Here is a 17,460-nt window from a genome sequence, read left to right on the forward strand (position 1 = left end):
ATGTGTTCACTAATGGAAATACAACAATCTTATGGCACTCAACAAAGCAAACACTAGTTGCTACATCTTCCAATCATTCAGAAATACTTGCTTTACATGAAGCAAGTCGTGAATGTTCTTGGTTAAGATTAATGATCCATCATATCCAGAATTCATGTGGTTTACCTTCAAAGACAGACAATCCAACTGTCATCTATAAAGATAATGCAGCTTGTGTTGCCCAAATGAAGGAATGATTCATCAAGGGTGATAAGAATAAACACATATCTCCAAAAAATTTCAGTGCACATGAGCTTCAAAAAGCTAAAGTTATTAAAGTCAGACAAATCCATTCCAATAAAAATCTGGCAAACCTGTTCACCAAATCTCTACCAAAGTGCATGTTTCAGAAGCTAGTGCAGAGTATCAAATTACGTCGACTTACCAATCAGCTAAATTTAAAGAATGTGGAATCAGGGGGAGCATCCATAATACATGCATATTGTACTCTTTTTCCTTCGATTATGATTTTTTCCACTGGGTTTTTCCTATTAAGATTTTAACGAGGCAACATAAGCATACATAACAATATATCAACAACCTAGGTAAAGTTGTACTCTTTTTCCTTCGCTATGGTTTTTTCCCACTAGGTTTTTCCGAGCAAGGTTTTAACAAGTCAACTGATGTTGATATGTGGGCATCCAAGGGGGAGTGTTGTAGAATTAGTGGGTGAATGCCCACTCAAAGGAATAAAGAGTTGGGAATAGTATTTGATACTTTCAAAAGTGTCATCATTGTAATTTGATGATTGTTATTATGAGAGTTGCTCTATAAATAGAACATTTCCTGTGCTATCAAAACATACTGTGAAAGAAAGAATCAAAGATATAATATCAGTATCCCTCCCTCTCTTTATCTGTCATCATTTTGTGTTATAGTTATAATGTGATATTTTTCACCTGCTTTGTTCCTGTTTTTAGCAAATATTATCTCTCTAACTTTTGTCTGTTTATAACAATAATATTTTTTTATATATTAATTTTAAACCCAATAGCCGGGACAATTATCGCTTTAAGGGTGAAAGTTGCTTTTAGACCAATACTTAAGCAGGAAGGCAGCAGGGCGTTCCAAGGAAGGATCTAGAACAAAAACCTTTCTTCCTTTTCCTTTTTATTTTGGGCAACCATTTACTTCCTACAAAAAAAATCAATTCCCTCATCAACCCATCCAACGGTCCATAACTCACGAGGACCAAAATCCCCAGAGGGAAAGGAATTCTAGACCCTTCTCAAACACGGATCCAATCCCAACCGTCCACTAATTTCTCTCTCTCAAATGATCTCCTGATGTGTGTATATATATATATACCCACACGGCCTCAACTCTCCCTAGTTGCTCTGGACTAGGTTTGTTCTTCGTGTTCTGGCTTTCCTCGCAAGAAAATAGCAGATTCTCTGGGAGCTTCCTCCTCCTCCCCGCTATCTCATACAAAAGGAACAAGATTCGCGATTTCGCTTTCGATTTGGGGATTAGGCTTTCGATCGATTTAGCCTGCCAAGATGTTTGGGAGGGCGCCGAAGAAGAGCGATAACACTCGGTACTATGAGATTTTGGGAGTTTCGCAGAGTGCTTCTTCCGACGATTTGAAGAAGGCGTATAAGAAAGCTGCCATAAAAAACCACCCTGATAAGGGTGGAGATCCTGAGAAAGTAAGTGCCCACCTTTCCTCTTTGTTTAGATTTCTCGATTTGGTTTCCGTATTGGGATTTGGGGAATTGGGTGATTGTGGATTCTGATGGTTCTGCTTGATGGTTCTGCTTTTATCGTGCTTGTAATTCTGTCAAGCCCTTACCTTTTTGTTGAATTTGATTGGATATGGTATTTTCATAAATTGTTGAGTGAATGAATTCATGGCTTGACTTGGAAATTGGGTTTTTTTATTTTGGTTTTGGTTTAGGTATTTGGAAATTGGGTTTTTTTTTTTATTTATTTTGGTTTTGGTTTAGGTATTTGTCGATAGAATTTCAGATTTGTGATAATGGGTTGCGGATTTTTTTGGTTGATTTGGATCTGTAGGTGTAGGGCTAATGGTCTTTTCATGTATTATGCGTAGTTTAAAGAGTTGGCTCACGCTTATGAGGTTTTGAGTGACCCTGAGAAGCGTGAAATCTACGATCAGTATGGTGAGGATGCACTCAAGGAGGGAATGGGGGGTGGAGGTGGTGGCGGCCACGACCCATTCGACATCTTCTCATCTTTCTTTGGTGGAAGCCCATTTGGAGGTGCGAATTGTGTGATTGGTTTTCATGGTTTTCAGGTGGGGTTTCTTGTTGTGTGATGACCAATGGAATGAATCGATTTTGTACTTGTTTGTATGAGCAGGTGGTGGTAGTAGCCGAGGACGAAGACAGAGACGTGGAGAAGATGTTGTCCACGCACTCAAGGTTTCTTTGGAGGACCTCTATCTTGGGACCTCGAAGAAGCTATCTTTATCGCGTAATGTGCTTTGCTCCAAGTGTAATGGGTGAGTAGTAGTGGTAAAATTTTGTTTTTAAGCTTAATGCTAGGATAAAGTATAGAACTTGGAGGTTTGTAATTATGATGCTCACATGGGATGTGAATATGTTGTTTCAAAATTGAAGGAAGGGTTCGAAATCTGGGGCTTCATTGAAGTGTTCTGGCTGTCAAGGAACTGGTATGAAGGTCTCAATTAGGCACCTGGGCCCGTCTATGATTCAACAGATGCAGCATGCTTGCAATGAGTGTAAGGGTACTGGAGAGACCATTAGTGACCGAGACCGCTGTACTCAGTGCAAGGGGGAGAAGGTTGTTCAAGAGAAGAAGGTGTTGGAAGTCCATGTGGAGAAAGGCATGCAGAATGGACAGAAGATCACATTCCCTGGTGAAGCAGATGAAGCTGTATGTTACGTATCCTCATTAATTGTGACTTGGTATTATTAGTAGTAGCAGTTATAGTTTTAATTCTGTATTTGGAAATGTGGGATTGATTGGTTTGCTGTGTCTACTGTGTCAACTGTGTCATTGCAGCCTGAGACAGTCACTGGTGATATAGTGTTTGTCATTCAGCAAAAAGAACATCCAAAGTTCAAGAGAAAGGGCGAGGACCTTTTCGTCGAGCACACTCTGCCTCTAACGGAGGCTCTATGCGGCTTCCAGTTTGTGTTGACCCATTTGGATGGCAGGCAGCTGCTTATAAAATCAAACCCTGGCGAAGTTGTCAAGCCTGGTAAGTAAAGCTAATAAATAAACTAAGAGAATTTAATGTATTGGCTAGTGAATCCTCGGAATGTTATAATCCTGTGATTTATTTTGATAATGCAGATTCGTTCAAGGCGATCAATGACGAGGGTATGCCCATGTATCAGAGGCCATTCATGAAGGGGAAGCTATACATTCACTTCAATGTGGAATTCCCAGAGTCTCTCAACCCTGAGCAAGTCAAGGCCTTGGAAGCTGCTCTTCCAGGCAAGCCATCAGCATCTCAGCTCACGGATATGGAGGTGGAAGAGTGTGAGGAGACGACTCTGCATGATGTGAACATGGAGGAGGAGATGAGGAGGAAGCAGCTGCAGGCTCAGCAAGAGGCCTATGATGAGGACGATGACATGCCTGGTGGTGCTCAGAGGGTGCAGTGCGCCCAGCAGTGATGACTGATGCTAGTTTTTGAAAACTTGTACAAGTTTTCGGGTGCTTGCTGAAGTGTTAACGGATGACAAGGTGGGGGGATGAAAGGAGGGGAGGGATTGACTGTGATGATGGCATGGCGGCCTAGAATTTTGTGAAACACTTATTATAATTAAATGTTATGTGATGATTTTGAACATCCTGTTATTCTTCCACTATCTTTTTATAAATGACCATTCTTACTACTCTTTTTATGGCCGTCAGTCTGACAGTTTAATTTCCATTTAGTGTGTTAAAAATATGAGGCGCTGGAGAGTTAAACTGCATGTCTTAACCACATATATGTACTGTTCTAAAAATCCCCTCGCCCAGTGCCGTCTAAGCCCTGTCTAGGAGCTAAGCGGTTGATCACGTTTTGATTAATGTTTAGGTGTTTGAAAATTAAGAAATAACGTCTAGATTTGCTGAGACATTGTTTAGGCACCAGGCTAGATCGTCTAGGCACCCGTCTAGTATGCCTAGACCTGCCTAGGTTGCGACTCACATAAACAGAAAATAGATAAATTTTAAGTGCCTAGGTGGGTCTTAATCTCACTTAGACAGAAAATAGATAACTTTCATTTGCATTTTATTTATTTTCAATAAATTGTAAGATATTTGTTGAATACTTAAATGAACGCACATTATATCATTCTCTTTATATTTTCATTGTGTTTTAATACTTTATAATATATATGTCATTCTATTTTGTAGTTTATGATGAAATTATATATATTTTAAGTATAAACAAACACTTATTTACACAAAATATAATAGATTTACTTAAATCCGTCTAGTTCGTCTAGGCGCCCGCCTAGCCGCCTATGTGCTAGGTTCCAGCCCACCATCCGATTAGCACCTAGCGTCTTGCGTCTTTTAGAATCTTACATATATGTCCTGCATTTGTACGACAATTGATATATCTATTATACACAAAGAGAACACAAAATGTGAACAGTATTTTGGTGTCAAAATGCTTTACCAAAAAAAATATATTATATATAAAGAGAACACAAAAGTTGAATAGTATTTTGATGTCATAATGCTTTACCAAAAATAAATGGACAAAAATGCCCCCAAAACAAAAAACTTCAAATACGTTCCAAAATAATGCAACAAATAAGGCAAGGACATTTTCGTCATTTTAATATTAATTTTTGTAATAATTAATGATTCTGAGGTTTTTTTTTGTTTTTTTTAATTAGTACCTCACAATAGGCTAGCAATAATGTGATTCAATTTATCTATTTTTAAACACGTTCAAAACATATTAAGAAACGTGTAATGCCAGTTATAAATTTGCATGCGGATAATAATGATTTAATTAAATTAGTTGTCAAATGATTGTTTTTTTTTTTTTTTGTAACAAACAATATTATCTATACTAAGAGGAAAGAATGTGGGCTTAGTCTCATAATGGGCTAGTGTGACATCCCACAATGCCCATGGGAGTGATCCTTAAATGTGTATTTCTATCCCTACCTAGCACGATGCCTTTTGGGAGCTCACTGGCTTCGGGTTCCGTAGGAACTCCGAAGTTATGCGAGAAGGATGCCAGAGCACTCCCAGGATGGGTGACCCACTGGGAAGTTGCTCGTGAGTTCCCAGAAACAAAACCGTGAGGGCGTGGTCGGGGCCCAAAGCGGACAATATCGTGCTACGGTGGTGGAACGGGGCGGGGAAGTGATCCGCCCCAGGACGGGATGTGACAGCTAGCAATAATGTGATTCAATTAGTTGTTTATTAAATATTATTCTCTCTGTTTTAAACACGTTCAAAACATCTTAAGAGACCTGTAATGTTGGTTATTAAAAAGTCTTTCGCATGCGGATAATAATGTGATTAAATTAGTTATCAAATGATTTTTTTTTTTAACAAACGATATTATCTACATTAAAGGGGAGGGGTGGGCTTTGCCTCACAATAGGCTAACAATAATGTGATTCAATTAATTGTTTATTAAATATTATTTTCTCTATTCTTAATGTAAATTCTATAGAGACTGATTTTATTATGTGAATTCAGTTGCTTTAATTGGTTTATGAGGGGTTTCTTCTAACATGATCTAAGATTATTCATTTACTTCAAATATTTGACTTTTCTTCTAACATGATTTAAAACGTATAAGTTGCGTGTAGCATGTCATGATTCAAAAAATGCATTCTGCACACGCGTGAGCCTGTCCATAAAGGCTAGTTTGGGAATACTGCAGCATGTCTTAATCAGATATGTGTCCTGCATGTCTTAACTTCCTGGTTTCTTATAGAATTCTACCTACAACCTTTATGCATGTCTTAAAGTTGAGCAATAATTGCTACAATGTTCTCATTTGATTTTTCATATTTACCCATTGATTTAGCCTTATGTGTGTGGTAAGTGACTCATTTTGACAAAAGTTTTAACAAAGTTGATGAAAAGGACTATGACTGCACGTTTTGATGAGTTAAGGGACAAATGATCACAGATTTTTAGATGAGGAATTATTCCTCCAATTGGATTAAAGTTTCAAGGTTCATTGCTACAATTTTCTCTAATATCAATGGTGCATAATACATGAACGTGGATTTAATGTTTTAATCTTAACATTTGACATCAAATCTTAAAATGAGTGATCATAAACAAGAGAGCGAGACTTAGGCCCCGTTTGGGATTGAGGTGATTTTAAAAAAAGCCACTGTGAAAAAAAGCTGAGGGTCATTTTTGTGTTTGGTAAACTGAAAAAAAAGGGCTTATTTTGGAAGCTGCTGTGAGAATAAGCTGAAAATCAAAGGAAAAGCTGAAGCTGCTATTTGCTGCTTTGAAAAAAAGCCAGTTTTTTTCAAAGCACACGGAGCTACAGTGTTCCTTTAATGAAAAGACACACTATCATCCTGCTTTTTTTTCCAAAAGCACTTTCACAAAAAAGTTTACCAAACACTCTACTGGCTTTATTTCACAGCCGCTTATTCTCACAGCAGCTTTTTTTCAAAGCACAGCAATACCAAACTAGCCTTAGACTTGAATAGAAGACATTTTGAGAAGCATGCCTACCCTTTGCACAAGGTTCTAAAAGATGTTAGGTGCTAGTCGGGCAGCGGGCTGCAGCTTAGCGCCTAGGAGGACACCTAGGGAACTAGACAAATTTAAGTAAATATATTATATTTCGTGTAAATAAGTGTCTGTTTATACTTAAAATATATATAATTTCATCATAAATTACAAAATAAAATGACATATATATTATGAAGTATTAGAACATAATGAAAACATGGGGAATAAGGATATAACATGTGTTCATTTAAGTATGCAACAAGTCTCTTATAATTTATTGAAAAAAAATATAATGCAAAATGAAAGTTATCTATTTTCTATCTAAGTGAGTCACAACCTATGTGAGTTTGGACGGGCTAAGAGGGTGCCTAGGCGGTGTAGGCGGGCGCCTCAGCACATCTAGGCATCCGGGCGCCTCAGCACATCTAGGCATCTTTTCTTAATCTTCAAACACCTAGGCATTAATCGGAACGATGACCAACCGCGTAGTGCTTAGGCGGGGCATAGACGGTGCTAGGCGGAGATTTTTAGAACAGTGCCCTTTCATGTAGTGGAATTATTTATTAATTTATTTATATATTTCAAAATAAATTAGATAGTCGTTCATCCACAAGGCAGAAAGCAGAAATATCAAACCTGGAGAGTACGAACTCTCCACGAAACAATCAAATATTGGTTTCATAAAATATGAAAATTTTCGTATGAAATGATAATAAATTCAGTACAAAAACTAGTCTCGTGGAATTTCGATCTTTTTACGGAGATACCGAAGAATTTGCTGCATAGAAGCCTTTGGCTTATCCCCACATCTAACACATAACTTTGCCACAGCTAGAAGACTTTTGAGCTCCCTAGAATCGTAACTGCTGCCTAGATCAGGATCTAGCATTTTGTGAATAGAACTGCAGAAGCGAGACTCTCGGATCCATTGAACTAGATTTGCTCCCCCGTTTTCTGATGATTGACCGGTGATGAGCTCCAGGATCAGCACCCCAAGCTGGAACATTATGTTACCGCATTCCTGACCCATGCAATCTGCATGAAAGGGGAAGAATATGAGGACTGCAGCAAGTATTTTTGAGGGTTAGGGTCAAGAGAATCAACCTTTCGGGCATGAGGTATGTGGTACTGTGACATAACTTTCACCAGAACTTTGAAGCCCGACGTCTGAAAGCTGTGATCAGAAAAACAGAGATCATATGAAGTTTGACAAAGTCGACAGCAGTAACCTTCTTACACCTAGTAGATCCGAATCCAACGGAGTCCTCACCTTTGCATTAAAGTTTTCATCTAGCATGATGCTACTTGAGTTAATGGAGACGTGATACATTGGAGGTTCATTGAAGAGAAGCAAGTACTCCTGCATTGAAATTCTAGAACGCTGTAAGCTAAACTCCTCTGGCTGGCAATGCACATAGAGGAACTTCCAACACGTAAATATATGAGTAATTCAGGTACTTTATCGACACAAAAGAACCATAGAACTTTACAAATTTCTTGGATTGGTTGAGATATAAGAACAGCAGTGGATTAGTATCCTGCTTTAAAGTGGAAAACGATACTGCTACAATCTTATGGTGACTTGATGCATGAAATCAAATTATGCAGTAAATGTTTGTGGCGTTAAGATGTAAAATACCAATGCAGCCACGACACCAATGGCTATTTGTAGCCGTGTCCTCCAATTCAAGGGAGTTCTAATGGGATCTGCCAACAATAAAGAGAGAATCAAATTTTGCACAGATGCACACATACACAAAATTCTGCTTGGAATGTTACCATTAAGATGCTCCTTCAAGCTCCCCCTTTCTATGTTGTCAAACACTAGGAACCTGAGAAAACAAACGATAGATATGTCAAATAAAAAAATTGAGAGCAACAGATAATTTCGACAACGGCAAAGGTACCAAATGGTCGTATGACTAGTTCTATTGTCAATCCAGAAAAACGATCTTGAACGAACGTCAATGTATTTCCTTAAAGGTTTATCTTCCACTTTCACGTTAAATATAGAATTCAGGAAATTAACAAGACCTTGAAAAACCACACCAAACAGTTCAAGAAAAGGACCAATACACAAAGCACCCAGGGGGAGGTGGGTGGGTGGAGGAATGGCAAAAAACCTTGAGCTCACTCAAAAGAAACCAACACTGTGTGTGTGGGGGGGGGGGGGGGGGATGGCAAAAAATCTTGAGCTCACTCAAAAGAAACCAACACTTTAACATCCCTGGAAAATGCACATCGGAAAGGGTAATTAATTTCATTTTGCAAAACGGCCTCTTTCCCAGCCTCTAAACTTACTGCAGCATATATCCTAGGCAAAAACAAAATCATATAGTTTCCTCCATTCTCAAATGGTGGCCATTTATAAGGGTGCGTTGGTGGAAATTAATGAAAGAAAGCGACAAAATGAAACGAGTTGAGCATCAGACCGTCTATGTCCAGTAGAGAATCCCCTGAGAGCAAGAAGGTGACGATGATGCAAGCACCCCAAGAGTTGCACTTCTCTGTAGAAGACATCTTTTCCTTGATCATAGTCTCTAATTTCTTTTATCAATACAACTCCACCATCATGAAATCTGGCCTTATAAGCAGCTATATGAGAATTGGTATACATGATCGTCTCAAAACCATCCGTTGCTCTCTTTATATCCTTGTAAGGAAAACGCTTCATAAATAATATTTGGCCTGAAAATAAGAACATATAAGAGAGGTCTGATAAAAATTTATTTAACCACGCGTAATTGGAACACAAATTGAATTCAGTTTCCTTTTTCAATTCACTAAGATATCCAGGTTATATTAGGAGTCAAAATCCAAGCCATTGCCTCATAATAATTAGTCTGAACTTTGAAGAGTTACAAGTGAAGAGAAACTAGAAATACATTGTAACTATGGGGAATTGGTGTAGAGTGAGGTGATCGTGCAGGCCCAATCTTGAGAGAGAGAAATTAAGGGAAACACAGACCCTATCCAAATTACCTCTATTTAATCCGAAACTCAGTGAATCGTATAGTATTAAAGGACATGTTTCTTAATCCATAATCAGTCGCTTTAAAAGTTTCCCAAAACTCAGTCTTTGTTTATCAAATGTAACAATAGAAGTTACATGAGGATCAACCGAAATTTACTTCAGTAAGAATACTTCACTAAACATGAAGTTGCTCACATGCATAGCAGAGATGATTTCTGCATTAATGTTCAACAAGCTTTTCGACAGATATTTAACTTGGCTAATTAGTACATACAAAAGCAAAAAGAAGCCTCTGAAGACAGGTTTAGCTCAATCAAAGAGCCAAGTTAAACTTTTCACAATTTTTACAGACCGTAATGAAACAAAAACGTATGGGTAATGCAACGGAGACTAAATTTGCAGACAAAATTTGCAAACTAAATGTTGAGTCAACAATAAGAATGAGCACGTTTATCAATGTTTAAGTCATAATCCAATCATTAACTTCCATTTCATTTAGTTTGAAAAATTTAGCCTACAAATTTAGTCTCTGTAGCATTACTCAAAACGTAAAAGTCTGCTTCAGTATATCACATTCAAACCAAGAAAATATAACAAGCCAAATTGCTTAAAAAATCCTTCCTTAATTGGCCAGTTTTAAGAGCAAATCCTCAGATTCTAACACAGTGGACCTACAAAATTAATAGAATCTACGAAACGAACAAATTCCTCAAAATCTCAATATTCAGATAGAAATCTGGGACACAACAGTCCTGAAGACCAAAACAGAGTAACAGCTAACAGCTCCAAGACAATTCAACCAACATCATCAAAACCAAAACAAACCAACGTCGAATTGAGCAAATTAAACTCCGAATTCCGACAAACTACATAAATCCGACGACATTAAACGGATAAGAAAATCCCACACTGTTTACAAGCCCAACAAAAATTCATGGTGAAGAGAGTAACAATTACTTGAAAACAAATGAGTAGAAGGTAAAAATTTGAAGTACCCGACCGAGATCGGCGGAGCCACGAGAGGAGGCGAGGCCGGAGTTTGCGAATCAGGCGGTGCATTTGGGTGAATTGGAAAGTGGGATCCAAGAGGTAGGTGAAGTGGAAGAACAGAGGCTGAGGCGCTGTAAATTTCCATTTCGTCTTTATACTAAGAGAAAAAGGTTGAGGGATGGATTCGCCCTTTACCTTTTTGGTTGGGTGCTTAGTGAGAGAGAAGATTAGGAAAGAGGGTAAAATATTCAAAGCCCCAGATTAGTTAATAATTGAATAGAATGACACATGTGACAGCTGAAGTTAAAAGAATCAAGGGGTGATTGACCACACTGTTTTGGCAGTGTACCTGTACAGATCCAAGATTTAGTATATTCCCATATCCCCCTCTAGCGTCACTTGGACAATGTGCTGGGTCGGACGTGCTTCTAAATTGATTAAAATCATTTTTTGTGAAATTATTTTTGAAACTAATTCTTAGTAAGAATTTAAGTGGATAAGTGATTCATGCAATAAGTATATATCTTATGCTTATTTCAAAAAAAAAAAAACATTTAAACTGCTTTTAGAACCCAAAATCAGTTTCACGAAAAACGATTTTAGTTATTTTTAAAGTACTTCTAAACGAGTCTATGATCAGGCATAATGAGTTATTACATTGCTATGAGTGCGACTAATGTCATAGATATTATCAAAGCAAAAATGATGCCCATAATCCTAAATTCTTCACGATAACCAAAAAAAGGTTTTGACACACCCCGACCTGAAATATCCACCTAGACTTTGAATCGAGCTGTGCTGGTCGCCACTCGGAAGGTGACGAAGTTATAAATTGTAGTGAGGTGGAAAAAGTGTGAATAAATTTAAACCTTAAAGTATCTAAATTCAAGAGTGTGCATGTGAGTGGGAATGAACCTATTTCATACGTGCATAAGTAAAAAATTTGAATTCAACTATGACACATGACTCTTATTTTTCATTCATACAAAAATTAAATATTATAATATTAATTATAATATATAATTTTCAGCAATCCCCCACATGAATGAAAAATTAAGAAGAATTTGAGAGAGGTGTCTTTTAGACATGAACCTACCCTACTGAATACTTAGGGCTGGTTCGGTATGGGATACCGAACCGAAAACTGCATATCAAGTCTTAAACCGTTTATTTTCGGGACAAAAATCTGAGGACTGATCCCAAACCAATATTTCGGTATTCCCGAGGTTCGGGATTCCCGAAATATTTTCGGTATTTCGGGATTTTCCAAAACCAAACCGAACCTGCATCAAAATTTAAAACTCCAATTTAAAATCAGAGATTCATGGACCTCCCACTCCCCTGCAAGCCCACACGGCCACACCTCGTCCCAGATTTGTCGACCTCCCCACCCCCATTTCCATCCCTCTCGTTCCTGGGTTTGTCTTTGCTGTCTTCGGCAGTCAGAGAGCTATGCGACGTGCATCGAACATAATCAAGTACCCATCCCCGTCGATGTGTGAGCTTTTCCATGTTTTGCCGAACGAAATCGCCATCGGAGGGCTACTCTGCTTTGCAGCGATGGCGCCGCTTCGTAGAATTCTGATGCCATGACATCGATGTGTGAGCTTTCTGGATCTGAAACAAGAAAAAAGAAGAAAGATAAGCTACAATCCTAAATTCGTGAAGCTTTCTGGATCTGAAACAAGATAAAAAAAGAAAGAGAAGCTATAGAGTAACACTCAGTTTTTTTTTAAGATTGAGAAAGGATTAGGAAGCCTTGGGCTGTGCATTTGAGGGAGTCGGTGGAGGGAGAGAAGAGATAATGAATGGTCGGTGAAGAATGGCAAACAATGATGCTATATCAATAAATAAAAAAAGAAAGGTAATGAATGGTAGGTGAAGATGGTAGAAAGGAGAATAAAAAAATAAAAAAGTGAAGAAGATAGCTATTGCTAGAGCCTAGAGGAACGAACCGAAAGCCAAAAACCCTCTAAACCAACAAAAGGTTTCGGGATTTCGGGAATACCAAAAAAATAAGATTTGAAAAACCAATCCCATACCGAATACTTCGGTATTTTTTGGGACGGGATTACCGAACTTCGGGATGGTTTTGGTTTGGGATTTTTCGGTTTGGGTTCGGGATTTTTTCGGTTTGGTTTGGGAATTTTGGGAATTTTTTCCAGCCCTATGAATACTTATTAGATTTACTTGGTGACATAGTGGATATGGAATCTTGAACTGTTCACCTCATCAGTAAATTTAGCCATCTCATACTCATAGAAGCGACCTACTTCTACTCTCACATAGGTGACCACTGATTAAGAATACTATGCAATATTCCTCTTATTTATAAGATATAACTGTCATTAAGTATAAATATACATTCTAAAACTTCTGCAGACACCACACTTCTTCCAACATAGGAATGAGGGATATAGTGTGTTAATTTCTTAGAATCATGCCCAACCAGTTTGCCTATTGAACTTAGACCATGGGATCTCCAACCATCTAAGTTAGGTTTCTGCTCGGCTGATTCATTAGTTATGTTGGCTTTAGCCTCATTCCCCTCGATGATAAACTTACTCTCTAGTCTAACCTTTAATAATTGGATCCACCACTAGGTTGACTATCATTAAAGGTGTGCACAATCCATCTTATGAAATTATATTTCATACGTGAGTAGTTGTTTGACATTGTTTGAAATGTCAAGTCCTCAAAATTATATTAGGACTTAATTACTAACTAATTTGCTAACACTAAGCACTTGGGTAAACTCCCCCACATTTAAGGTATTTTTAAGAAGGTCTCTAACCTTGCCATACCTTAAACAATTACCCATTACAAGAGATGACATCTTAAAAGTCGTTCAATTAGCAAATTACTTTTAACCAACCCCCACAATTTTTTCATAATTGTAGTTTCTTTTAATGCTATCATTAAATCGATCACATTTTCCACTTTAAGAAGTAAGGAACAACTCTCTCTCTCTCTCTCTCTCTCTCTCTCTCTCTCTCTCGCTTTAGGCATTCACACCTCACTAGAATCCCCGCCAAGGAATGTCAACTCCCTTTGAATATAGGCCTTAATTTGCCTATACCATTGTAAGAGCTATAATTTTTTTTTCTCTCTTTCTAGAAGCATTTTTTTTTTCTTTTTTCAGACTTCTTAAGTTGACATATAATCTCAAGGATAGCTAAGTCACTCCCCCACATTTCACACGCATTGTGGTTGCTTTAATGTTATTAGTAACTCTTTCATCATACATCATACTTGAGAAGAAAGCCAATGAAAATAGACTTTCTATATCATATCTATCTTCACCTGTTAGGGCTCTGTCTTGATAACTTTCAAAGTTTTCATTGTTAAAGACTCATCTATAGAGTGCTTTAAGTCTTTCAAATAGACCTTGCCCCCCACAGTCCAATCGTCATCTTCCAGAGTTGAATAACTCATGCAAAATGAGTTTAACATGCATATTTGTTACAGTATAATAATGAGTTCTGACTACACCAAAAGGTGTGTGTCCAGTTCTCCTAGGATTATATACCATTTCATTTGAATACAACTCATTCCAACGGATCATGTTTGAGAATGTATTCTTTCAATTAGAAATGCAAGTTGTTGTGTGAAGTAAATTTTCTTGTGAACACTAAAAACATATTTCACATGAAATCACAAAGAGACAAAATTAGTTGTGACTCATGGTACAATTCATGTAATCCAACATATGTGTTTGGTTGTTTTACCAATTAACATATCTTTTCATTTTAAATGCAAAAGATACACCATTTACGCCTTTAGCATGAAGACGTGATTGCCAACTGCAAACTAATGCCATTCATAGACACCATTGATCTCTTTCGTTAGTCTGAAAAAGATCAAGTCATAACCACATCTCTGTAACTCAATATAGTTACTGACAAAATACCTATAAGTCATCATGCCTTTTCAACATTTTTGGAAAGATGGCATATGTTTAGTCTTTCATGCATTTGTTCGGATTTGAACAGTCATAGCCGTTCCCTTTTAGGCTTGGCTGGAAAGATGTAATTTCCAGCCTACCACATCCTTTCACCAATCAGTAACCAATTTGGGCAAACGTTGTGATTTATATTTAGATAATTAAACATATGCCTGATGACATACGGTTTGAATTGTCAAACCGTTCTACCACTTTGTTTTATTCCAGAAACCAATTTGCACAAAAGGTTTAACATGAAAATTGCAATCAATTGTTCCAAATACATTCCTTCAAATCTGTGTGCGCATTCTTTGGTAAATTAAAATTGCCAAATAATATAACATTTGAAATTGGTTTGTTAAACAAAGAGATAACTAAACAATTAATTGTCAGCATGCACCAAGATTAATATCATAATGATGAATCATGATTCATATATAAAAACGGAAATACCAATCTGTACTATGGTAAGAATACGATTCATTAGACAAGCAAATGCACCGCTTCGAATATGACAGATTAGTAGTAAACTTGTTATGATGCTGCATATGACTGATGCTGCATATGGAGTCTACTACCAAGGTGACCTCTAAGGTAAATCTCTAGGGTATGGCTCATTGTAATCTTTAAGGTAAGAGTATGTAAATCACCTTTCCCTTGATTTAAGGGAGGAGACAGATTGGGGTAATGTCTTTGTGTAAGGTTTAGATTAGGTAGGCAACACGCCTTCTTCTTTCTTGTCGGCTGCTTGCTGCAACCATCCTTCCTATCTCTTTTCTTTTCCCTCTCTCTTCTCATATATACCTGGTCTCACTCTTGTACAAACACATATGAAATATACATTGAAACTTTAAACTAGAAAATCTACATGGTATCAGAGCAGATTTTGTAACCTAGCTCTGGCCATTTTTTCTGCTGCATCTTTCCTTCAATCTTAAGCCATGGCTGAAGAAGATTCAGTAAACATGGAGGGTGACATCTCGCATACCTTTCCTTCTAATTTCTCAGATGTCGAGGTTAACACCAATCAACGTTTATGTTCAGTTCTCATGAACGAGTTTAATTATCTCCCTTGGTCTTGAGTTGTGTCTCTTGCCCTCGGAGGCAAAGGGATATTAGGGTTTGTAAATGGAAGTGTGGAAGCTCCAGACATCTCTTCCTTTACATATGGTACATGGCTTTGCAAGGATCAACTTGTCATGTCCTTGTTGTTCAACACTATGGAGAAACATGTTGCTGAGATTTTTAGCTACTGCAATTCTTCATGTGAGCTTTGGAAAGCCTTGCAGGATATGTATGGAAATCAAAACAACTATGCACGTGTCTTTCAACTTAAGAAGGACATTGCCAGTGCCCTACAAAAAGGGAAAACATTTGTTTAACACCTTGGACACCTCAAGGCTATATGGAATGAGTTGGATGTATACCTTCCACATACCACAGATCCTACCATTCTCCTGAAATAAGCCGAGGAAGACAGAATCTACCAGATGTTGAGGAGTTCAAACTCCGAGTACGAGATTTTATGGAGTCACGTCTTGATGAGTCAAAAGCTTCCCACCTTCAATAATGTATGTGCAACTATCCAACGAGAAGAAGTAAGGAAGAAAGTGATGAATGCTGAGCACAACTCGAGATTGACTGAGACTTGGGCATATGCCTTAAATTACAAGACCTCAGAGGCTAAGGTGTACAAGGGTAGAAATCCACACTTGAAATGCAAATATTGCAATGGCGTTGGTCATGTGGAAGACAATTGTTGGGAACTTCATCCTAAACTTAAGCCTAAGTTTAGCAAAGATGGAAAAATGATACCAAGGTCCTCATAGCAATTTCAACCTTAGTACAAGGCCCAAATTGCTAATGCTCATCCCTCTCTTGTCTCACAAGGATCCATGGAGTTCACTGCCAATCCATTGTGTCTTATCAATGAGTTTGCAGCTTATCTTCAAAGCAAGGGACACGGAGGAGGTTCGTAAGCTCAAGGAAATGAAGAGAACAACCATGTAGCCATGTTAGGACAATTTGCTGGCTTTCTTGTTGGAAATGAGAAAGTTTCACAGGATGAAGCACTAGGTATACTCAAAGCATTCATTATTGCCTTGTTAACTAGTACTGAAAATGATTGTTGGATAATTGATTCAGGAGCCACAGATCATATGATAAACAAAATCACAAATTTGCATCATTTTAAACATTTTTCAAATCCCTCACATGCGTCTGTTGCAAATGGAAAAATTGTTTTAGTTTTGGGAAAAGGAGAAATCAACTTATGCTCACACAAAACACCTTCCATTGCCTTATATGTACCAACCTTTCTTTTCCAACTTCTGTCAATTGGAAAGATCACAAACACCCTAAACTGCCGTGCCATTTTCTCACCAAATAAAGTGATGTTTCAGGATGTCTCACCATGAAGATGATTGGTGAAGTGGTCTTCATAAATGGACTTTACTACCTGTGAGAGAACGCCTGTTTTACTCAGGCTCCTCAAGCTCAATCAAAGTCCATAGATGAAAACCAACTTTGGCAGAAGAGATTAGCTCACCTCTCTGAAGTTATCTTGTCTAAGTTTACTAGACTACCTTTTGGTAACTCAATGTCTAAGACAAGTAAACTTTTTGAAATGGTGAACACCGATGTATAGGGGACCAGCAACTGAATCAATAAGAGGGTTTAGGTATTTTATCTTATTTGTTGATGACTTCTCTCGAATGAGTTTTGTGTATCTCATGAAATCAAAGAGTGAAGTCCAAACTATTTTCAAAGATTTTCATATGCATGTTAAAACTCAATTTCAATCAGACATTAAGGTGTTGAGATCAGATAATGGCATCGAATTTCTATCCAACAACATGCT

General features: G+C 37.7%; 2 protein-coding genes across 3 annotated transcripts; one reads left to right on the top strand and one right to left on the bottom strand.

The window, feature by feature from the left end:
* Window positions 1-1,079: 1,079 nt before the first annotated feature.
* On the top strand, window positions 1,080-3,869 carry LOC103418920 (dnaJ protein homolog). Its single transcript, XM_008357034.4, has 6 exons — window positions 1,080-1,688; window positions 2,093-2,261; window positions 2,362-2,503; window positions 2,622-2,898; window positions 3,028-3,226; window positions 3,322-3,869. Exons 1-6 carry the CDS (start codon window positions 1,539-1,541, stop codon window positions 3,645-3,647), a joined length of 1,263 nt encoding a protein of 420 aa, XP_008355256.3. The 5' UTR covers window positions 1,080-1,538; the 3' UTR covers window positions 3,648-3,869.
* Window positions 3,870-7,356: 3,487 nt separating this feature from the next.
* LOC103418921 (probable receptor-like protein kinase At1g49730) lies at window positions 7,357-10,996 on the bottom strand. Of its 2 annotated transcripts, none has more exons than XM_008357035.4 (7): window positions 10,663-10,996; window positions 9,126-9,381; window positions 8,473-8,525; window positions 8,333-8,400; window positions 7,964-8,053; window positions 7,798-7,867; window positions 7,357-7,728 (listed from the first exon to the last, which is right to left on the bottom strand). In XM_008357035.4, exons 1-7 carry the CDS (start codon window positions 10,724-10,726, stop codon window positions 7,424-7,426), a joined length of 906 nt encoding a protein of 301 aa, XP_008355257.3. In that variant the 5' UTR covers window positions 10,727-10,996; the 3' UTR covers window positions 7,357-7,423. The 2 variants fall into 2 exon arrangements, with proteins under 2 accessions (XP_008355257.3, XP_008355258.3); XM_008357036.4 differs by having other exon boundaries at window positions 10,668-10,935.
* Between the last annotated feature and the right edge of the window lie 6,464 nt (window positions 10,997-17,460).

The sequence above is a fragment of the Malus domestica genome, chromosome 03 (genome assembly GCF_042453785.1).
Source record: "Malus domestica chromosome 03, GDT2T_hap1".
In the NCBI taxonomy this organism is placed as follows: Eukaryota; Viridiplantae; Streptophyta; class Magnoliopsida; order Rosales; family Rosaceae; genus Malus; species Malus domestica.